General features: G+C 38.5%; 1 protein-coding gene across 1 annotated transcript in view; it reads left to right on the forward strand.

Annotated features, from left to right (window-relative positions):
* LOC306862952 (semaphorin-5A-like) overlaps positions 1 to 24392 on the forward strand; it is a 163419-nt gene that overhangs the window by 96746 nt on the left and 42281 nt on the right. Inside the window, exons 10-14 of the mRNA XM_079406065.1 lie at positions 2881 to 3085; positions 6370 to 6577; positions 9832 to 9949; positions 19505 to 19686; positions 20942 to 21085. Coding sequence (XP_079262191.1) covers positions 2881 to 3085; positions 6370 to 6577; positions 9832 to 9949; positions 19505 to 19686; positions 20942 to 21085 — 857 coding nt within the window. The remainder of the gene's footprint in view (positions 1 to 2880; positions 3086 to 6369; positions 6578 to 9831; positions 9950 to 19504; positions 19687 to 20941; positions 21086 to 24392) is intronic.

Consider the following 24392-nt stretch of genomic DNA (forward strand, 5'->3'; position numbering starts at 1 on the left):
AATTCTTCCCACAATGCTGTAGGAAGTAATTAATGTTAGTTTGTAATATAAATATTTTACCTGATTTTCTAAATTAATTGAATTTGTATTTAACAGATTATGTCAAAATGATGGTGTATTATTTAGATTTTTAACTACCATTGAGGTGGGACAGGTCAAAATCACCATATTTTAAAAATTACCTACATTTCATTCTACGTTAATAACAATAAAAAAATTGGGATTTGTGTCTCTGCTGCAGTGTTAATTTTGTTGACGAAGACGAAAAATATTTGTCAACGAACCTTTTTTCTGTGACTAAGACCAGACGTTGACGAGCTAAAACTAATATCTGATGATAAAAACTATGACGAAATTTATGCGCGTCTTCATTAACAAGACGAGACGGGACTAAAATGTTATTTGAGGACTACCGGACATTCAAAATGCATCCTATAGGCTAAGCTAACTGTCTTGTCTTTCAAAATGTGCGTCTCTGTCATTGGATAAGGTGCATTTGCATATCTAGTCTAAGTATGGCAGCCGCAGTGGACGGATAGGCTACCAAAACGCGAACTAGCGATCTGAAACAATGGCCTCAGCAACCGAAAGGTTAGGGAGTGGGTGACCAGACGTCCCGTTTTTCCCGGGAGTCACAATTCATTGTCAATTAACTTAAAGTTAGTGAAGGTGCGATAGGCGGAAACGCGCTGATAGAAGTGCTCTCTCTCGCGCGCGCTCTACTTCTTCAGTTCTCATACAGCGCGCGATCAGTTCTCAGTGCTCAAATACACACACAGCAGTCCACATGTCTTTCATGTACAGTATCTCACGGAAATACAGTCCGTTATGGTTTAAGTGAGCTTAAACAGGTGGGTGAAAACTGAATGTATGTCAGTAGGCTATTACATACATACCTTCCGTCTTAAATGGACAGCATTCCTAATTATCTGTCATAAATGTTAACCAACAAAAGATGTTAAATAAATATATACTTAAGTAAACCTACTGTATCTAAAAAATGTTTAGAGTTTAATTTATATCTCTACCAAAAAATGAAAATTTATTCCAGTTTTCCCAAATTCAATCCTTGATTCAAAATTGATTTGGTCTAAAGAGAGAAGTATTTATGATTATTTTTGTTTGAATACTACATATAAAATAGCTACCAAAATAAATGTTGGTAACTGCAGTTTGACTAAAAGTAATGACTAAAAGTTGACAAAAATGCAATGACTTTTTGTTGACTAAAACTAGACTAAAACTATGAAAGACTCAAATGACTAAAATGTGACTAAGACTATTAAGCATTTTCGTCTCAAGATAAAGACTAAGACTAAATCAAAAATGCCTGCCAAAATTAACACTGCTCTGCTGCTCTAATGCCACATAATACGGTATTTGTGAAAAGTGCCAGGTCTCTTTCTGTTGGCAGCACTTCAGCGGTAAACAACCAAAAAAAGAATTGACTTTCTCACCTCAACTACCACCTATCTGTGCCCAATTAAAACAAGATGGTGACTGATGTTTTTGGTTTTATTGCCTCGTGTGTTTGCCTGATTATACTCCGGAAAAAAAAAGAATATGTGAGGTGAATTTTTATTTTTCTGAGCATTGTCCAATTATCCAAAACATAAAGTCTGATATTGTCGATGATAGCGGAGGGGCCACGGTTCCTCAAGCCTCTCTCATGGTCGTTAATTTGCCTCCATTTCCATGTCTTTGTAATGTACATGAATTTATTAATAAAGTTGCCAGCTTATAACATTTTTGGCTGGACAATTACAATGATAAGAGCTAATAAAACCGGTATTCATCTCCTTAGGAGTATTGCCAGAAACTTCACATTGAGTCTGAAGTGCATAGTTTCAAGACTTTTTTCAGAAATCTAAATTTGTGGTCAAACTCTAGTGGTCAGAAATTGCTGGTAATTGTTAGAAGGTTAATCTAAAGCAGTTAAATGTGTTTTAATGCGGCGTGAGATCCATGACCAGGCCCAGATTGACTCTGAAGCCTTTTTATTTAGATTTTCTATGCTGATTTTGAGTGAAATTCTCCGGAATGAATTTCAACATAGTACGATTATATTTCACCTCTAATAACAAACACACAAGTGACTGATGCTTTGAACGACGTGTTCACATTCTTTGAAAATCTTCAGTGCTTTCTGTTGGAATTAGGTGAAGATTCTATGCGTGCCTGGTAATGACCACATTAAAATGACTTGACTACCATATCTAAACCCTTTAAAAACTGTCTGATCAGCATGGACTTCTTTTTTGGATCAGCTGAATCAGACTTTCTCGTCTGGCTTATTGAAGCCGATCTCTGTGACCTGATGATTAAGTTTCCGAAGTCCACGTGAAAGTCTTTTACTTCATTATTTTTCTCTTTGAACCACAAGGATTCATGATGTACAGGAGCCCCACTTTATCTAGCTTGCTGTGACATCTTCATCAAGCATTTTTCCATGTTGTTGAGGCCAGATTTACGAGCTTCAAATTTATGGCTTCCAACATTGATGGAAAATGGCTTGCCGTATATTCTGTTCTTGAAAGACCAACATGCACCCCATTTGAGTAGAATTATGCCTGAGTTGATCTCCAGCTGATTGATGTTGATTATATGTGATCCAAGAGAGAGTGCAGGTTTTGTGAGGCCAGCTAATTTGTTTCTCCATATAAAATCTTATTCAGGGAGGAAAATAGTAATTTAGGGAAACAACTGCTAGCCAGATTTCTAAATCCTTTTCTACAGAAGAAATTATCATGATTTCATACAACAAAAGGGTTCTTCAGACCCACAGCTTTTAGTTACTTTTTTCGCATTTCTTCACAGACCGTTAATCTTTTTTTTTCTTATCGGCATCTCTCTGTTTGTATGTCTCTTGTTCTTTCGCAGTGTGGCACTATAGATTACGGCTCCTACGTGAACTTAACGGAGAGGAATTTGCAGGACGCCCAGAAGTTCATTCTGATGCACGAGGTGGTGCAGCCCATCGTTCCTGTGCCATACTTCATGGAGGACAATGTGCGCTTCTCCCATGTGGCCGTGGATGTAGTGCAGGGCAAAGACATGCTCTATCACATAATTTATCTAGCAACAGGTATAGTACCACATCACCTTTACATAGAAAAAAAGAGGAGGTCTGTACATAGTGTTAACATTTATGCACATTTAATATAGTCTAAAATTAGCACTGCATTAGATATACTTTACTGATGAAGGTTAATGGAGTTGCAGCATAAGATGCTCTACTAATAGCACACTACTTTCTGCAGAATTGCAAATACAGTCCATTAGTTGTGGCAGATGCTTATAGTGAGTGATCTGATTAGTATAGAACCTCATTTCCGACTGTCAAAAATAGAAAAGATAATTTGTCAAATAAAGTTGAAATAAGAAAAAGTCTCAACTGACAAGTTTTAGGTATATATGCATTTCTTTTAAAAAATGAATATATTTATTCAGCAAGGATGCATTAAATTACAATATATCTGTTTCAAATAAATCATATTATTTTGAACTTTCTACTGATCAAAGAATCCTAAAATAAAGGTATCACAGTTTCTACAAAAATATTAAGGAGCATAACTGTTTTCAACATGTTCAGTGTTCATGCTAACTGTTTTGAACATAAGAAATGTTTTTTTGAGCAGCAAATCAGCATATTAGAATGATTTCTAAAGAATCATGTGACACTGAAGCCTTGAATAATGATGCTGAAAATTCTGATTTGTATCACAAGCATAAATTAAATGTTAAATATATTCAAATAGAAAACAGTTATTTTAAATTGTAATAATATTTTAGTTTTTTCTGTATTTTTTTATTTTTATTTTTAATCAAATAAATGCAGCCTTGGTGAGCCTATGAGACTTCTTTCTAAAGCAAAATTTTAACGACCTCAAACTTTTTAACAGTAATGTAAGTAGACACACACATTCTGTATATTTACGTCTGTCAGTCGATTCACACTGAAGACAGATATGGGTCTCTAACAAACAAGAATATAAATAGTGGATGGTTAAAAAAAAAGCATATCTGAGAAAGACAAAAAAAATCTGTAATGAACATTAAAGCCTGTAATATGAAAGTAGTCAGAGAATCCCAGGTGGCCGACTTCTCATTAAACCCACATCTTATTAGAATGTTACTTTTACCATCGAGTGAAGACTTCTGCATTGCCATAAGGGAGGCACAGGGGAAAACTGACTCTAGTAATTGGTGGTCCACTTGAATCATTGGTCTTTGAAGCAAACAACAGTTGGTCACCAGGCTGAATAAATGCATTAGACACATAGCAGCGATAAAACATCAAAGGCAGCATGTGCTTACATAGGGAAAAAAATGTACTGTAAGCTGTCATTTGCTATCCAGATGCACACCAGAGCGCTGGAAATCTCCAAGTCTATCTGCTCTGGCCTGTGCACTGCTGAAAAACACTGAACATCTACTTACCTGTCAACAGAAATTAAATAACAGGAACACTTGTTGTTAAAGAACAGTGTAAAATAAACACTTGTTAAAGGGAAGGAGACACTTGTTAAATTGTACAACATAAACACACAGGACACTCAGGGTTTAAAAGCTGTTTGCTAATTGGGCGAGCAGCGTGTCTTTGGTTTTATTTCTGGAATACACCAACTGTTTTCAGTTATCTGAAATCAGAGCCTCATGCTGATTTAAAAGCATTCACAATGTCTATCTAGTCTGACAGTGAGGGACTAAAGGAATTGAATAGCATAAAAGAAAAAACATTATTGTTCACCCAAAAAAAATGTCATTGTCAAAATGTCATGTCATTTCAAACCTGTATGACTTCATTACTTTGTGGCACAGAAAAAGGAGAATTTTAATGGTCACAAATGGCTCCCGGTCTTAAAAGAGGTCCATATTCTTCATATTCTTCTAGAACTTAACAAAAAAAAGTTTTTGAACTGGTTTAACTTATTCATTTAAAAGATCTGACTCAAAAGAAAGATTTTTTCACAGATTGGACATTTCTACTTCTTTCCTGAAAACACCAAAGTTCGGCGTAAAATGTTTCAGTCAACAATAGTAATATCTTTCATTTCAGTCTGTTTATTTAGTATTTTTATTTGTTAATTTCATGTATTTTATTAATTATTTTAATTTCAGTTTTAGTCATTTTAATGTTAACTTAATCTTCAGTTAGTTGCCAAGGCAGTATTTCTCATTTCTGTTTCCATCTTATATTTGTATCTTAGTTTATTGCAGTTTTAATTTAAATTACTGGAAACAAATTGTAACAGTTTTAACATTGGTAACACTGGTCTGTTCCTCACATAAAGCTGTCATATGACAAAATATTGTGCACACAGTGTTATCACTTTTATGATAATTTTATATAGCGCTTTTGCGTCTTTTTTGAAGATTGAAAACTTTAATCCCCATTCATTTTAATTGTATGCAAAACTGGCCTTTTTTTTTCTTTTGATGTTCCAAAATAAAAAGTAAGTCATATGCATTTGGAACAACATGAGGATGAGTAAATGATGAATTTATCATTTAATGCTCAACATCGTAGTCGCTTGCCATGTATTCCAGGATAATGACGTGCACTCAAGATTAAAATATTTGCGAGGCGCTATAAGATAAATCCTCTGCTATGGCAAACAGTCCTTTATGCCCCATGTTTATAAAGTTAGCCTCAATTCAATTCATGCCAGACAATAATAGCTTGAAGTGTGAGGAATGTAGCTGGAATTTCACAGTCGAATGGAATGAAATAGAGCACTGAAGTCTGTTTTGACAAGAGCAGGGACCTAATCAGTGGCTCTTGTAGTATCTAAAAGTTCATTGCCCCACATGTTGTATGGCTTCTATAAAACATCTGACAGGCCGCTTTGGAGCGAACAGAAGAATAACAGCAACTATTGCGAGGATAAAATAGATATTAAATAGCTTATCAAACCAATTCAGTTCACTCTTTGTGACATTATGAGACCAATGAATGTCTTCCATGGACTCACAGACCGCATGTGTAACTTTCAAAAGGTGATTCAGCCGATAATTCTGACCTCCTTTCAATTGCACAAAAGCCACCCTTTGGAGAAGATAATGAATCTTCTCTGGAGAGTTGTCAGTCCGCCCTCTTTGCCCTTTCTGATCCAAATAGCACATCCATATTTAAGATGACAGCCCAGGTGACAAACTAGCACTTTATAGAATTTTCATGTGATAGAAGAGATCTGAGGTCATTCTCCACTGCTGCTTCTCTGACATCATTTCCTTTCAATCTCATCAGGTCATCAGAGATGCCCCACTTGATCACCTAAACTGATTCCTCGCTCTTTTCCCCCTCTCTCTTACCTTCTCTCTAATATCTAACACACTTGTTCTCAAATTTCTCTTTCTGCTTTCTAGATTATGGCACTATTAAGAAGGTGCTCTCTCCGCTGAACCAGACAACGGGCAGCTGTTTGCTGGATGAGATTGAGCTTTTCCCCCCAAAGAAGAGGCAGCCAATCCGCAGCCTGCTCATCCTTCACAGCCGCAGTGAGCTATTTGTGGGAGTCAGAGACCAGGTCATCAAAATCCCCCTGATGCGCTGCAACTTCCACAAGTCTAGAGAGTGAGTACTGCTGCTTCTCAGTAGACAGATGTACAACAACTCAAGGTAGAAATTCATAACTGCTTCCCTACAATGAAAAATGTCATAATTTATTCACTTTCATGTCAAAAACTGAACAGAAAAGGTGTTGTTTCTAGATGGCTAGAATAGACCTTATTAGCACCAAATTTGGCAGGAATGAAAACGTGGATGTTAGGGATAGAAGTACGGTGCGTTCTATGGATTGTCGGCCTACTGTTGTTTAACAACATGCAGATTGTTTAGCTTACGAAATGTATTTCTCAAAATACACCAGTTGTGAAAATTATATGACCTTCATTCAATCCGTTCCATTGTAAACTCTGTAAGCCTCATCCATGTTAAATTCAGTATGGTGTCTAACCTGATTAAGGTCTATAATTAACAGATTATATGGACTTTTAGGATACTTCAGTTTTGTTTTGTTTTTTGTCCTTTTTGGAGCTTGGCACGTCCATAATCAATTATCATTTGGTCAACGCTTTCATCAAAATATAATAACTTTCTGCACCTGACACAACTTTTCTTCTTTTTGTGTACAAAGGCTATGTGGCCATGGGAAAAGTATTAACAAATAACAATGATTCCTATTTTTCACAGTCTGATCAACTCTTGAAGAGTAAAATCAAATCCAAGGCTATATTTTGTAGCTTTTTTACAAACTCATTAATAACTGTTTGCAATTCAATTCACATTTGTATAGCACTTTTCATGATACACTGTTGCGAAGCAGCTTCACAGAAAATTAACATTACTACATTACATTTAGTAGTTTACAGCACTTAAAAAAAAATCAGATACCAAACAGGAGCACAGGGGGACGCAGGGATCAAGGATCCAGATTTACTAAACCACTAATCTAAAACACCTTCAGCCAGCATCCAGTATAAAGCACCCGTGCTTTTAAGCAAAATAGCTTGGTGATTTTTTTTTTTTTTACTGACATCTGTACGTGAGTGCTATTAAATCTGCCATCTCTGATGAAATCAGCCGTGTTTTCTCTGCATTAGCGCTGTTTTGAACTTACTGTTTGAATGCGTTCGCTTACTGGATCTAGACTTTCCAGCAGTTTACCGGTTGATCTGCTTGCAAAAAAAACTGCTTCTTTTTATTTTCATAATGTATTGTTGGACATTTGGCATTAAAATAACTCAATGGAAACCGCTTCAAACTAACTATTAATACGAGAAGAAAGTCATGTCTGAAAGCTGCAATATATTTTTTTATTTGTTAAATGAATGGAGAATATCGTGTTTTTCCATTTCCGTCGGTGGTGCTCGAACACTGAGGTCCGCACTTATTCCTTTGAGCCGTCCACGCAGTCGACCATTAATGATGACTTTTGCCTCAAACTCCTAAATTTGCTGCTTATTAATAGTTAGTAAGGTAGTTGTTAAATTTAGTTATTGGGTAGGATTAGGGATGTAGATTACAGTCATGCAGAATATGTGCTTTATGAGTACTAATAAACAACCAATATGTTAATAATAGGCATGCTAATAAGCAGCTAGTTAATAGTGAGAATTGGTCCCACTAAAGTATCATCTTTTAATTCATTCATTTTTGTTCATAATTAATGTTAATTGTATTGACTTGCTGAAATATGTTGGTATATATAGAAATTAATATCCTAAATTATTACATTTTGTAAAAGTATTGTTCATTGTTAGTTCATGATACTTAATGCATTAACTAATGTTGACAAACAGGACCTTATTGTGAAGTGTTACTCATTCTTTTTCCTTGCAAATTGCATGTTTTATGTGACAAGTTAAATGCAAGTGTCACTTCATGATTGCTTTTAATAATACCAAAGTTTTGATTCCTGGCAAGATAAATGATACTACTAATCTTAAGAGCGCATACATGCCTGCAACCTAATTTTTTTTCACTGCACAAGAATAAACGTAATGTCACAAAGATCCTCTGCCAGAGGGCAACAAAGAACAATCATCATGTTTGACATTGTGCCTCCAGGCCTTTATATCAAGAGCACTTCTCTAATCTCTGCTCATAAGGGGAGATGGCAGCCTGTTCATCATCTCTCACATTTGCATTCCAATGAAAAGTGCTGAGTTATGTGAATATGAGCTGAGTTTTGCCTGATGAGCTTTTTCTATCCACTTAAGCGGTTAAAGATTGGGAGAGGTCAGTTACTCACACCTCTATACTTTGACACCAAAAAGAAAAATGAATGCAAATTTAGTTTGAATAAACAGCCATAACAGGGTCGTTTTAAAGTGCCTGGTTTACACTGATGACATTCACATTGTCGTATACAAACTTTATGGCACTGAACGCTTGACTTCATCTTTCTATCCGTGCCGATGACTGCTGTGATAGTCCTCAATGAGTTTGAAAAGCTATTCGGAGCGTCTCAGGGCTGTTCTCTGTTTCTGATGAAAGTTATTACCAGCACTCAAGGGAAATATTGCCAGATTAAGTTATGCCAAAGCAAGCAATACTTATAATAAGAAGCATGTGTGCTCTTTAAGGTGTTTAAATTTTTAAAGGGCTCATATGATATGTTTTACCATTCTATTTATTTCCCAGAGGTACACTTGTGAAGTTATTCAACTTTTTTGTTCTATTTAGTGTTAGAATTTAATTTAGGCCTACATGATGATTTTTCAACCCTTCTTTGTCTTATAGAATGTTGTAAAGAACATTCTAACTTTTAAAACTTCTGTGTGAATGCTCTTTCTGCATGTGAAATTTAGAAGCTTCTCATTAACTCTATGCTTGCTCATGGCCTTCTTTAAAAGGATGTGCAGAGCTGTAGGTGCTACACACAGCCAGGAATAGTGTATTTTTAGTGGACCTTAACAATTTAATAGTAATTATTGTATTTATTTTATTTTATTTAAGTTTATTTATTTTTCATTTTATTTTATTTAGATTTTTGTTGTTTATAAACTATAAACCTATTTGTTCTTGTTTCAGGTTTCTGATGGTTAAAGTCTTCAATTATCTGATATCAGAATGGATTTTATAAGCCGTATTTGTGGTTTAATGTCAATATATGATGTTTTTGGACTGGGAAGGAAGCTGTCAATTGTAAAACTTGTGAACAGTATGCTTTCATAAAGGAAAATTGGATTTCTCGTTACATGACCTCTCCACTTCTGCTCTTCTTTTGTCTCAGTTGTCTTCTTTTGTCTTTTGTCTCAGTTGATTAATGTTGCCATAAACTTTTGTATCGCGATGAGCATCTGTTCTTTCTCTCTCTCTCTCAGTGCCTGTGTAGGGGCCAGGGATCCGTACTGTGGCTGGGATCTGGTGCTCAAGAAATGCACCACCCTGGAAGAAAGCGTCAGCATGAGCCAATGGGAGCAGAGCATCACACGGTGTCCTGTGAGTATCCAGAATGCACTTCAATCATTCACGCAGTGCCTCAGCCCTCAAAGCCAAATGTTTGATGCTGATCCAGTCTGTCAGTGAAGAACAGTGACAAATGTGCCCGCTTCAACCGTAACTTGCAGGATCAATTTTTTTTCTTATAACCGCAGACACTCTTAGAAGTGTTTTATAACAATGTTGAGGAAACATTGCAGGTGATGGACAGACAGTGCTGAGACAGTGCAGATCTGATGTATTGCAAAACAAACTTTTCCTCCTCCTGTACTCAAAAAGAGAATATAAGGCTAATATTAAATAGCGCTTGTGTGCAAAGAAACAAAGCGCAGCAGAATTTGCCATCAGCCATCTTTCTGTTGAATGGCATTCTCTGGTAACATGGCTTCATATTCCCACACTCCTTTGTGCTGACATGTGCCCTTGCCTGAGGCCTCACAGCCTGTAGATCACTCCCAGAATCCTTTGTCCAATCCATCACGTCCCTCCCATATATAGTGGCTCTGAAAATATTTAGACACTTGCTCTTCACGTGGTTTCATGTTCTAAAGGTTACATGCAGTGTTCTGTGAGATACCACAGCTCTGAGAGCACAATCCACACACACATATTTGTAGACACACAGATACTATAAACTATATCAGGCATTGTGGCAGTCTCACAGGGTCTTTAGGTAAAAGACCTTGTAGCTTGTAGCTGTAGCTGAGAAATGACATTTTGTGAAGTGAAGTGAAGTGAAGTGACATTCAGCCAAGTATGGTGACCCATACTTGGAATTTGTGCTCTGCATTTAACCCATCCAACGTGCACACACACAGCAGTGAACACACACACACCGTGAACACACACCCGGAGCAGTGGGCAGCCATTTTATGCTGCAGCGCCCGGGGAGCAGTTGGGGGTTCGGTGCCTTGCTCAAGGGCACCTCAGTCGTGGTATTGAGGGTGGAGAGAGCGCTGGACATTCACTCCCTCCACCTACAATTCCTGCCGGCCGGGGACTCGAACCCGCAACCTTTGGATTACGAGTCCGACTCTCTAACCATTAGGCCACGACTTCCCCTTGCTATTGCGTAATAGCAAGTTGCCTCCCACGCTGCCTAAAGAAAGCAGCATGGAATTGTTGAACACAAACAGGGAAGTGTAAAAGTGTGGGAGGCTGCGGTCTCAGAGTCACTAGAATGCAAGATTTCTATTGATTTATTTTCACACATGTTGTTTACACATATTGGTTACACATTTTGAGGTCCAGATGTCCTTTGTTGTTGGAAGCAACAATCAAAAATGTGCACCAAACATTTTAAGCCGTGGCGCTTGTGTGGTCGAAGATGCAGATTTGTATCCTGCCTGCTAAATGTTCCAATTTCATTGACCTTCTCTTAAAAGGTCAATGACGTAATGCCTCTTTTTGTTTCCAAACCTTTTATTTCCCAAAAAATGCAATGACTGTTTTGTTGTTTTTTGTTCTTTGTGTTGTTTTGTGATTTATGGTTTGTTTGTTTTGTTTGGGGGGGGGGGGGGGGGGGGGGTTTGTTTGTTTGTTAGTTTTTTCCTATTTCATTCACCTTCTCTTACAACGTCAATGACATGATGCCTCTTTTTATTTTTTGTCCAAACCTTTTATTTCCCAAAACATGCAGTTACTTTTGTTTTGCTGTTTTTTGTTGTTGTTTGTTTGTTTGTTTTGTTTAGTTTTCTGTTTTTTGGTTTGTGATTTTTGGTTTGTTTTTGGGGGGGGGTTCTGTTTGTTTGGTTGGTTGGTTGGTTTTTCCAATTTCATTGTCAATGACGTTTAGCCTCTTTTTTGTGTCCAAACCAGTGCTTAATTTGTAAATTTCGAGGTCCCGGAACAAAGTAGGGTGATGGATCCGGCATGTGATTAGAGGAGGGAGAGGTAACGGAGCATTCGGGTGGGGGGCTGTGTGTATATCACAGTTTTACTCATCCCCTCAGCTTTCAAGTTTATAATGAGGGAAATTCCTGCAAACATTTATTCACAGCTGAGAAAGTGTGTATAGGCTATGGATCCGTGCATTATGTCTTGTGAGAGCAGAGCAGTTCACATGTCGCTCAGGCTCTTTATTTCAAATGTAGATGTGCCGCAAGCGTGGTCATTATAGAGGATTTTTCATATTATACACATTATAGGTCAGCACAAACGTCTTTCATTGGCGCGTGAGGAGGGGGATCCGACAAAATGAGGTGCCAGATCGGATTTCGGAGGTGCCGGATCCGGCTTGTTCCGGCACAAATTAAGCCCTGGTCCAAACCTTCCCAAAACACACAATGACTGTTTTGTTGTTTCGTTTTGTTAGGGTTTTGTTGTTGTTGTTGTTTTTTTGTTTGTTTTTTGTGATTTTGGTCTGTTTGGTTTGTTTGTTTGTTTTTCCAATTTTATTCACCTTCTCTTACAAGGTCAGTGATGGAAAGACTCTTTTTTTTTTTTTGTGCACAAACCTTTTATTTCCCCAAACATGCAATGAATGTTTTGTGTTTTGTTTTTGTTTTCTTTTGTTTCATTTTGTTAAGGGTTTTGTTTGTTTGTTTTTTGGCTGTAACTGTAACTGATATTTAATTTAAAAAGTAATAAACAATTCCATAAAAAGTTAAAACAATGGAATGTTTTGATAGTTGAAACAAATGTTATTTTCAAGCACGAAGTGCTGAAACCCTATTGTAACTGTTAGGATTTTTATTAATATTATTCTTCCCTAAAACTGATTGTGCAGAACAAACCGTAAGGCCTAGAGAGCTGAAACTTGGTCAGATGATAGTAGTCCAGCCTTCATGTCACATACCAAGGCTCGCCCCAATCGTCCTATGGGGGGCGCTACAGCGAACAAAAATGTGAAATCGCTCATAGCCCCTAAACCGCTTGTCGTAGACTCAAAACATTTTTTAAATTAAAATTTGATAGAGCTCATGATTCTGAACAACTTTGCCTCTGGGACTAATACTGTCAATCAAGTCGTTCATGAAATATTCTCAATTATGTTAAAAACCTACTTTTGTGAACTAGTCTCTGATTTTTCGCTCAGTCTCGATCAAACCACTGTAGTAATATTATCTGGACTCTCTAGATCGATAATTATCAAATAAATATTGAATTTTGTCCTTTGGTTAGCTGTAACAGGGTCATTAAAAAAGGGGTGTGCCCAAATATACCCAGAAGCCTATAAAACCTAAACGAAAACTCGAAACTTTGCTAAACTTGTTGAAAACATGTGACAGATGACTCTTAACAAGCATGCAAAGTTTCATGAAGATTGGACCATAGGTGGTGCTATAACAGTGAAAATGGCCTCTAAAACACAGTATTTCTATAGTAAATGACCTCAAATTGCAAATGTAAATGTTCATTTTTTTATGATGATTATTGACCCAGAGAGGCAAAGTTGATCAGAATGAGAAGATCTATCATATGATATGAAGATATAGTGTATAAGTGAATATTATGATCAACTTTGCCTCTCTGGGTCAATAATTATCATAAAAAGTTGAACATTTGCATTTGCACAACTATAAATCGGTCATTTTATATGTTCTTTACATTAGAGCCCTGCACGGGCCTAAAATTTAGGCCCTAGCCCGGCCCTGGCCCGAGACTCTCAGGTCCTAGACTGGCCCACGTCTGACAGATTATCAGAATTACCGGCCCGAGTCCGACCCGAGCCCGTCTTTTTTTCCCCCTTCTCCTAAAACAGTTTATACAAAACTGAACTATTTTAATAGCCGAAACAGTAGTGTGTAATGGCAAAATTATTATATTTCGTTTAGTTTTTTTATTAAGTTAATTTAGAAAACCGTTTGGAGCATTTTTGTTCGTTAAATAGCCTATAAGTTTTAGTTTTTTAAAGTAACGACCAAGCGGCCAGCTGCATGAGCTGATCATAGCCTATGTTTGATCAATTTAGCCTTCTCATATCATCACGACTTGCCTAAAATAAAATCTATAGATATACTAAAACAGTTCAAGTATATAACAAAGTTTAAGCGTTAAACCTGCACTATAATAATAATGTGCGCTAGCCTATATCTAAGTTTGTGCGGAGAGTGGAAGCTAAAGCGCGCTCTGCAGGACATGGAGGCACCAGCGCAAACACTTGGATTTTTTTCAGTGGAAACAAATTAAAATAGCCTACACCGTCATTTATTTATTTATTTTTTTGATAAAGGTAAGAGTAATACATCATTCGGACCTGTAAAGGGTCTACTTGTATTTGTGTGCACTCACAATACCAACAAAAGGTAGTTCTTTTATAAAACAAAGAAAACAAACATGATGTGCTTTCTGCCGTCTTGAACAGGAGCGCTTAATTATGAAAGTCTTAATTATGATTTCAAGAGGTTTTAAATTTGGAGACGGAAAGTCCAGGATTGGGATATGGCTGAATGTGACGATTGAACTTCAAAAGGCTATGATTTCATTAAAAAAGTCCGGTGCTGTGCTGTTTTGTGTTCTGTCTTTACCGGGAAAACCGGTGTATTTCAGCCAAACGCGACACCGGCTGGCAGAGAATGAATCAGTTAACAGAGGTTAAACTAGTGCGTATACGAGTTTCACTGCACGATTCGGTCTATTAAAATACATTTAGAATGATCGCATAATTTAAGATATGGGGGCAGAAAATGTATAGCCTATATTTAAGGTATATCATTTCATATAGTTAATATCACACGAAGAGTGCCAGTCTTTTCTTCAAAAGTCAGCATGGTTACAAATGTGATTTTGATTTTATGCAACAGTTCAGTAAACAAGAAGTTAATATTAATAGACTTACATTTTAGACACCATATTTCCTGCTTTTGCTCTATTTCTAGAACAAAAATAACTCCAAACACAGACACAGCGCTGTTTTGCGTCTGAGCAACATGAATGAATCAACCTTTTAAACGATTCAGTTCAATCGCAATGACTCACTTATTAACAGTGACTCGCTGCCACCTGCTGGCGGTTTTAATTTCACATTTAAAGTATCTTCATTTTTTTTAATAATTTCAAACATCAGTTTTCAATGTTTTATGTTTCAAATATCTGCAGGTTATAGCATTCTATGTCCCTCTGAGCTGCATTAAACAGTGTGTAAATACATCTAAATGCCACTTCAGATGCATTGCAAAGAAACATTTTGTTGATACTGATTTCATTTGATTGGTAATAGCACAAATGCAAAACTGACTCAAAAGATGATGCACACTTTTAGAAAAAATGGCTTAAAGGTAAAAATGACCATAAAACTTATTGGAAAAGATTAATTTATATCACTGATGTGAACTGACCACACAGAATATGAAGAATATAAAAAAAAATTCAGGAGTCAATGTCAGTCCTTGTCTTGTGTTTCCCTTCCTCTCGTGTCCCTATTTGGCCATCCTCGTCCCTTTAATTAGTAGTTAATGTGTCCCCAGCCCTGCATGTGATTGCCCCACACCTGTTTCTGTTCTTCCTTGAATATTTCCCAGTGTTTATAATCCCTGTGTTTCCTAGCCCCTGTGTCCGGTCTTAAACGTCATTGATGTTCGTCTCTCCCCAAGCTCCTCGTCTCCTTGTGTGTCTCTCTCCTAATAAATGTGATTATTGGAACCCTACGTCTCCTCGCTCCTTGTGTCCCGAGAGGGAACGTGACAGAAGACCGGACCCACAAAGTAAGCGGCGCTCCTTTTCCCCCGTTTTGTTTTCCGTTTTTGAAAGTTTTTTGTTTGCTCCTTTTTTCCCGCCCCCTCCATGGCGATGGAGTTTACCGCCCGCTTCGGCGCACTCGTTATGCGGGATCTCCCCTTCGTGGAGTACACGGAGGAGTTCTGCGAGCTGGCCGGGAAGGCGGAGCTGCACGACGCTGTCATCCTCCAGCTCTTCCGGCTCGGGGCCTGTCACCACCGCCCCATGAACCTCCCAGACACCACGGGATTGACCTGGAGGCTGGGGATATACCGGTGTCTGGGAGACTTCCGGGCCCGAGTCGAAGCTAGCCCGCCGTCGTCAGCGGCTCCCCCGAGCCCGCCGCCGCTCGCGCTTCCAGAGCGCCCCCGCGAACTCGCGCTTCCAGAGCGCCCCCGCGACCCCGCGCTTCCCGAGCGCCCCCACGTGCCGGCTCCACGCACGTGCCCTCCCGCGCCGGCTCCACGCACGTGCCCTCCCGCGCCGGCTCCACGCACGTGCCCTCCCGCGCCGGCTCCACGCACGTGCCCTCCTGAGTTCCCGCTGGTTCCGTCCAGCCCTCCTGAGTTCCCGCTGGTTCCGTCCAGCCCTCCTGAGTTCCCGCTGGTTCCGTCCAGCCCTCCTGAGTTCCCGCTGGTTCCGTCCAGCCCTCCTGAGTTCCCGCTGGTTCCGTCCAGCCCTCCTGAGTTCCCGCTGGTTCCGTCCAGCCCTCCTGAGTTCCCGCTGGTTCCGTCCAGCCCTCCTGAGTTCCCGCTGGTCCCGTCCAGCCCTCCTGAGTTCCCGCTGGTCCCGTCCAGCCCTCCTGAGTTCCCGCTGGTCCCGTCCAGCCCTCCTGAGTTCCCGCTGGTCCCGTCCAGCCCCGCGCTGCAAGAGCGCCCCCAAGTGTCCGCGCTTCCCGAGCGCCCCCACGTGCCGGCTCCACGCACGTGCCCTCCTGAGTTCCCGCTGGTCCCGTCCAGCCCTCCTGAGTTCCCGCTGGTCCCGTCCAGCCCTCCTGAGTTCCCGCTGGTCCCGTCCAGCCCTGCTGAGTTCCCGCTGGTCCCGTCCAGCCCTCCTGAGTTCCCGCTGGTTCCGTCCAGCCCTCCTGAGTTCCCGCTGGTTCCGTCCAGCCCCGCGCTGCAAGAGCGCCCCCAAGTGTCCGCGCTTCCCGAGCGCCCCCAAGTGCCGGCTCCACGCACGTGCCCTCCCGTGCCGGCTCCACGCAGGTTCCGTCCATCCCCGCGCTGCAAGAGCGCCCGACAGAGTCCGCGCTGCAAGAGCGCCCGACAGAGTCCGCGCTGCAAGAGCGCCCGACAGAGTCCGCGCTGCAAGAGCGCCCAACAGAGCCCGCTCCTCTGTGGCTCCCAGGGGGAAGCTTCCCCAAGAAAATTTTGGGGGGGGGTAAGAGGGTCACAGCCTGTGTGGCCGGGCCAAGGCCACAGAACCCCTCAGGCCCGAAAAAAAATAGGCCGTGGCCTCCCGAGTCTCCAGATCCGCCCTGGCCTCCCGAGTCTCCAGATCCGCCCTGGCCTCCCGAGTCTCCAGATCCGCCCTGGCCTCCCGAGTCTCCTGACCCGCCATGGCCTCCCGAGTCCCCTGACCCGCCATGGCCCCTGGAACGGGCACCGCCCTGGAGGCCTCCAGAGCGCCCACCCCCCCTCCCCATTGGATGGTGTTAGGCGTGAGGACACGCCTTCCGGAGGGGGGCGTAATGTCAGTCCTTGTCTTGTGTTTCCCTTCCTCTCGTGTCCCTATTTGGCCATCCTCGTCCCTTTAATTAGTAGTTAATGTGTCCCCAGCCCTGCATGTGATTGCCCCACACCTGTTTCTGTTCTTCCTTGAATATTTCCCAGTGTTTATAATCCCTGTGTTTCCTAGCCCCTGTGTCCGGTCTTAAACGTCATTGATGTTCGTCTCTCCCCAAGCTCCTCGTCTCCTTGTGTGTCTCTCTCCTAATAAATGTGATTATTGGAACCCTACGTCTCCTCGCTCCTTGTGTCCCGAGAGGGAACGTGACAGTCAGCTGTCCGTGGTAATTTTTAAGATACCAGCACAATAACAAACTCAGCAAAATATTGTCTAATTATTGTTATCGATAAAATCCCAGAAAATATCAAGATATCATTTTTTTGTCAATTTTGTACACCCCTAATTCATGTTATTTAATTTATATAATTATGTATTGATAATAATTGTTAAAATCAATATAATTAATACTTTGACTCATCCATTTTCTTAAAACTGGTTTAAAGGCTGAAATGTAAAGTTTATCATTTTATAAAACTTTTTGTTTTTGTGAAAACTTGTATCTGAATACTTTTGGCAATCGTTTTACAGTTTAATATGGTACTATAGACATTGGCCTACCCTGCTTATATGGTATTAATTTTATTTGTGCAGGTCTTAAAAAAGTCTTAAATTTGAGTTTAAAAATCCAGCAGAAATAGTTTTTTTTTTTTACAATTGTGCCAGATTATGATTACAGTAAAAACTGAAAATGACAAATAAACTCTTAAGAAGAGAAGACTTGCAATAAGTATTGTCACATCATTTATTTCAAATATATCTCTGCAACAAAATGTGTGTGCGTGTGTTTGTTGTGTGTCTGTGAGCCTATTCTCCATTTGGATGTGTTTAACCATCAGCCATACATCCAGGTTGGCCAAGACCACCTTAAGTGCTTATTGCTTCTTGCAGCTATATTTAGTATTATTATTTCCTAAGGTTTTGATTCAAAGTCAAAGTTAGGAATTTCTCAGATATATCACATAAGTTAAGCTTCTTTTGATATAGCAAGATTAGTTCAGGTTGTTGTCAGATGTGATATTCAATGTGAAATTCAATATGGTATTCATGTCATTAAAAAAGACTGCGCATATTGTCTTTTAAACTAATTTTGCCATCTTGACTTTGTCCATCTGTTCTTTAACCTGTTACTAACAACAACCATCAAACCCATTTTTAATCATCCTTTTTTATATAAAATACAATTCAACCACACACACACACACACACAAACTTTTTCTGTACCTATTCATATACCACATACACTACCACATCCTGGTCATTTGACACAGTCCTTTTAGATAATATATCCACATATTTTTTTGCCTATTCGTCTGCAGGGTAAGATTGTGTCCAGGTGTCTGAGGTTGAGTGACAGATCTAAAATGACTTCAGTAGTAGAGCACAGTAAGGCTAGATGGAGACACACTTCATTCACAAAGCCCATCTGGAGGCTGACACAGCATGGAAATAAATAAAGAACCACATTTGTTTTCTCTGGAAAAACCGTTAACCTACTGTATCATCCCTGTCTTAAAATTGGCAGAAACCCCATCTATATCTATATTTAAAGGAAAAGCGAGGCCTTTGAAAATGAGGTTTGTTTTTACTTTTCCACCACACTGGAAATGTGACTCTCTTATGCGTTTGTTACACAAAGAGCACAAACAATTTCTCTCCACACAAAGGGTCATTTATTCTTCTCCATTCATAATGTATTGACAATCTTTTCCACAGAACTCATTGTGTTTTATGCGCTAGACAACATTACCTTCTCCCTTTGTTCACAAAATATGTCGTCCTGTATCTGATACCTCAGATGTTAATAACCAGAGTGCAATAACAAAATTGCATTAGCTATTCATTACTACATTCTCATATAATGCCTCAAATGAAAATATTTGCTTATTGTAACGCGTGTTCATTTTCTAAAGAGGAGGCCAGCTATTTTCAGCTATCACAAATCTAATATGCTGAAAGCTATATTTTAGTTTGGATTAATCTAATAACTGGCAAATGTGACCTTATCTGCAGAAATAATTTCTTTGCATTCATATTTTGTTTACTTGTTTCTGTGTCCATTTACTATTTATGTGCTCTCTTTCTGTCGTGTGTGGTTATGTATGTGTGTAGGTGAGGAATGTGACTGTGGATGGTCATTTTGGAGCCTGGTTAGGATGGAAAGCTTGCAGTCATAGTGATGGCGGCAGTGTTGGTTCATGCCAGTGTCGTACTCGAGCGTGTGACAGCCCGAGCCCTCAGTGTGGAGGGCAGCCATGCCAAGGAATCAGTGTTGAGGTGGCAAACTGCTCCAGGTATGCAAACGTCTCACAAAAGACTAAAGCACAAACAGGAAGTAACACATTTTACCTTTAGGCGTGACAGAATTAAATGGAAGCCAGTTTTCACCTCAAAGTAGAAAAGGTGTTAGTGACTTTATGTATCACCTCACAGCAGTAGTTTGGTTTCTCAGGATTGTCATTTTAAATCTGAGAATTGCCATTTTAAATGACTATTGTAACTTTATGTCTCACAATTGTTATTTCTCATAATTGCGACTTTTTATCTCATAATCATACAGAGTAACTATTTTGCAATTGTGCATAGATTTTTCATAATTGTTGTTTTATGTATCACAAATTCAAATTAATTTCATAGTTATTTTATCTTTCAATTGCAGCTTAATTTCTTGCAATTGCAACTTTATATCTCACACTATCTTTCTGCCACGTGATTACAACTTAATTTTTTGCAATTGTCATTGTATATTTGACAGATGTGATTTCATATAGCACAACTGTGACTATAATTGAGACTATACCTCACAATTATTTTATATATCATATTTTACTCTATATCTCGCAGTGTGACTTGTATTTGCATATTTACTTCCCTCAATTATCATAATGTGAATTTTTTTTATTCACAATGTGACTTTAAATATCACAATTGCAACTTGATTTCTCACAATCATTTTAAATCGGAGAATTGTGATTTCATATATGATCATTTTATATCCCACAATGCGACTATATTTTGTAATTGTGCCTTGTTTTTTTTTTGTAATTGTCAATTTATGTTTCACAAATTCAAATTCATATTTCACAGTTGTGATTTTATCTCTCATTTTAACTTTACGACTTGATTTCTCATCATTTCATTTTAAATCTGACTTTTGCAATTTCATATATCAAAAATGCTAAATTTCTTGTATGCCACTTTGTCTCACAATGTGACTTTTATATCGTCTAATGTTTCTTCCTAAATTGCAAGTTTATCGTAATTTATCGTTTTTTATTTAATTTCCTATTTTAGTCCTTAATCTGAAGTGGAAACAAGCTTCCATACCATGTCACAAAACAGCATTTTTTTCAGAAACAAAAGTTGCCGTGTGATACTGAACTCATTATCACAACTAAATCATTTCACATAATCATGTTGTTCCCTTTGTAAACAGGCTTAGAACAGTCTTAACTAAGATCCTCAGTTAACAAACTGAAGGTCAGATTATAGCAGCCAGCTGTGCCAGCGTTTGGTTAGTGATTACTGCCGTAACATTTCCATCCTCAGAAACGGGGCATGGACGCCATGGACGGCATGGGCTCCTTGCAGCACCAGCTGTGGGATCGGATTCCAGGTCCGACAGCGTTCCTGCAGTAACCCCACTCCCCGCCACGGAGGACGCGTTTGTGTGGGCCAGAACCGTGAAGAGAGGTAAAGAAAAGCACGACAGCTCATTATATATGCTAATGTATTTATTTTTTGGAATTTACTCTCAAAATCCACAAAATCGAAGGGGCCTGTTTGAAAGGGCATGATGCTTCTTTTGTTTGTTGCTTTCATTCTCACCTGCTGCATATGTGATTGCTGCTGTGATTGCATGGCAGTTGACGATAATGAATGAATATACACAGCTCGGTTTATTGCTTTTTTATTACTCATCCTATTATGCAATGTTCATCTCGAGAAAGCTTGTTAGTACGTAACTGGAAGCACACAAACCAAATGCTTGAATGGAGGAGTAAGAGAGGTTCTTCTTTATCTGCCCCATAATTTGTGTGACTGACATCCAATTAAAAATAAACATGCTAAGGCTTGTTAATTACAGAGACTGCAGCCACAGACTCCACACACACACTCAAACACTGTAGGTATGATAGTGTGACATCTAATCATGGCAGAATTATGTTTAAACTGCGCTGCCCTGAGAATGTGTGAGGTTTCTAAGCAACAGTGCATTGCAGCTGAAAAATTAGACTTGAAGTGCTGGGATGAAGAGAAGGCGAGAGAGGCATCTGTTGGAAACAGTTGTGGTCCCTCTGTTGAAGGTACCAACTTTTCCCGACTCTCACTTCAGGCTTTTGTCTTCAGACAATTTTATACATATTCTCACTTATGTTTAAGACATCACTGTTAAACTCAGCTGTTGCTGAGAACAAGATAAGAAAATTAAAATTATCTCCTTATTATAATATTTGAATCTGCTAGAGGTATATAAATTGGTTTTGGTTCATGACCCAAGTGGTGACCAACAAGATAAAACAAAATGGTAAACAAAAAGGACATTTTTTTGTTCTTTTGTACAATAAACCATTCATTTTGATCCTTAAAAATATTTTAAATTATTTTTTTTTTGTTTATATATAAGAAACATTAACTGTATAGGCCCAACAATATGCTAAATTATTATCATGACTGAATCAGTAGTGTTAAGTTTACTGTTATCTATGACTAAAACTATTAAACTTTTAAAAGGAAAATATTAAAACTAAATGATTTAAAATCTATTCTGTTAATTGAAATAAAATAAAATAAAATAAAATGATTAAATGAAAAACGTACTTAAAAATTAGAAGTGTTGCCTTGGCAAGTAACTGAAATAAAATAAATTGAAGTAACAAAATTGTAAAAACTAAAAAATGACAAAAGGACATAACACAATTACTAAAACGACAACTAAAAATATAAAAATAAAAACAAATTCAAAATATTAATAAATATTATAATACACTGTAAAAAAAAAAGGTAAAAATAGGGCGCAGCTGTATTAATATGAAGGAATTTTTCTGTATTGATTTTTACAGGTGTTTTATCTGTATTTATTTTGAATGCTGCACTTTATTGATTTTTGTTACCAGAAATGTTCATAAAATTAATTGATAATTAATTTGCCACTTTTTTTTCTTTTCTTTTTACAGTGTAGTACATAATATAAAGAAAAATATCACTGGACTAAACTGAAAAATTGACAATTTTGAAAATATAACCTACAATAACTATGCCTGATTGAAAAATAACAAGCTGTTTTAATATTAGTCTTTCTAATTTTAGAAGATGACATTTTGACAATCTAACAAACTGAGCTCAGGTTTGCCAAGATACATGTGTCTGCAATTACAAGTCATACACTTTTTAATTTCACTTCATCCAGTTATTCCATGCTCATGATATGAGCCATGCTATCCGCATTAATTTTATAGTTTTATACTTGTACTGTATTTATTTTTTTTTAAAGTGCCTAATTTGTATGCCTCCTAAGCAATTTCAGGAGAAACATCTGGGGCAATGTTGATACCTGCTAGAGTTGTTGAAAACATATTTAATGTGTCTTGGCCTATGAATGATCAACTGCTGAGCAATAAAATGTTCCTGTGAAACGGGACAAAACGAGCATGCCACAGTTTTTAAGTCACCATAGAAACACAGACATGGGGCTTAAGACATGAAGAATGCTGCAGATTGGTAGTTTTTCTTTCTTTTTTTTTTGCAGGTGACTGTGAAGCATACCATTTCTGCCACCTCTTGCATTTTCTATCTCATGTCCCCCACTTACACTCTTTCTCCAAGGCGCTGGATCACTTGATGCCCTTAGGTGTCTAAGCATAAAGGCTATGAATAATCAGCAGAAAAGTTCTGGTGCAAGCTTTGAGTTTGGCTCCAGTCTCGCTAGTCTTCAAGCCCCTGCTAGTTTTTCACACCACCCATCCACTTTAATACAACACCTCGACCAGCCCAGCGGTGCATAATGGCTGTGAAAACATATCCGGGGAGCATGTCAGGGCCCACAGTTTTCATTTAAGGTCGAAGGGAGCCGAGTTAATGGCTCAAATGTGCTTTGTCAGTTCCCTTAGCAGGACGCTGCTTTGGACCAAAAGAAGAAAGGAGCATTCCTGTTTTTGTTCTACTCTGGCTACTGCAAAATCTCTATAGTTGGGGGGTCTTTTGTCCGATATTGAAAGAAGTTGTATTCACTTGTTAGTGCTGCGGGGGAACTTTTTTACTTTGAGCTCAGCCACTGGGCATCTGTTCAGAGTTATTCAGCTCATATGTACAGTCACACTTTATTCCCTGTTCGGCGCACTGCTGCCAGATGGCAAAATCCTCAGCATGCAACTCTGCTGTTGGTCGGTCACCATGAGATGTCCTCGATGAGGGAAACGAGAGAGTCAGCTGAAGTGATACTTCAGTCAAAAATAAATAATCTTTCCTCATTTGCTCACCCTTTTGTTGTTCAGAGATCAGTCTGATCCAGAAGATGGATTTATGAATCAGATCTCACGCCTTCTCTAATGAGCACATGATTGTTTGCTTTTGATGGATAACAAATAAATACATATAATCAGAATAATGAGATAAATGTATTTATTGATTGATTTATTTATTGATTTTAGTTTTCTCTTTAAAAAATGTGTGTATATATATATATATATATATATATATATATAAACCTTTCAATAGTTTGGGGTCTGTTTTTTTAAGAAATTAACTTGTTCAGGGAGAATTCATTAGATGTAAAAACATTTATAATACTACAAACAAACAATTTCTATTCCAAATCAATGTTGTTATTTTCTTTGAATTTTCTATTTATCAAAGAATTTTGGAGAAAAAAGTATCATGGTTTCACAAAAATATCAAGCAGCACTTTTTTAACATTACTGATAAGAAGAAATGTTTGTTGAGCAGCAAATCTGACACTGAAGAATGATTATTTTGAATTGTAATAATATTTCAGTCCAGT

The sequence above is a fragment of the Barbus barbus genome (assembly GCF_936440315.1).
Source record: "Barbus barbus genome assembly, chromosome: 44".
NCBI classification, from domain to species: domain Eukaryota; kingdom Metazoa; phylum Chordata; class Actinopteri; order Cypriniformes; family Cyprinidae; genus Barbus; species Barbus barbus.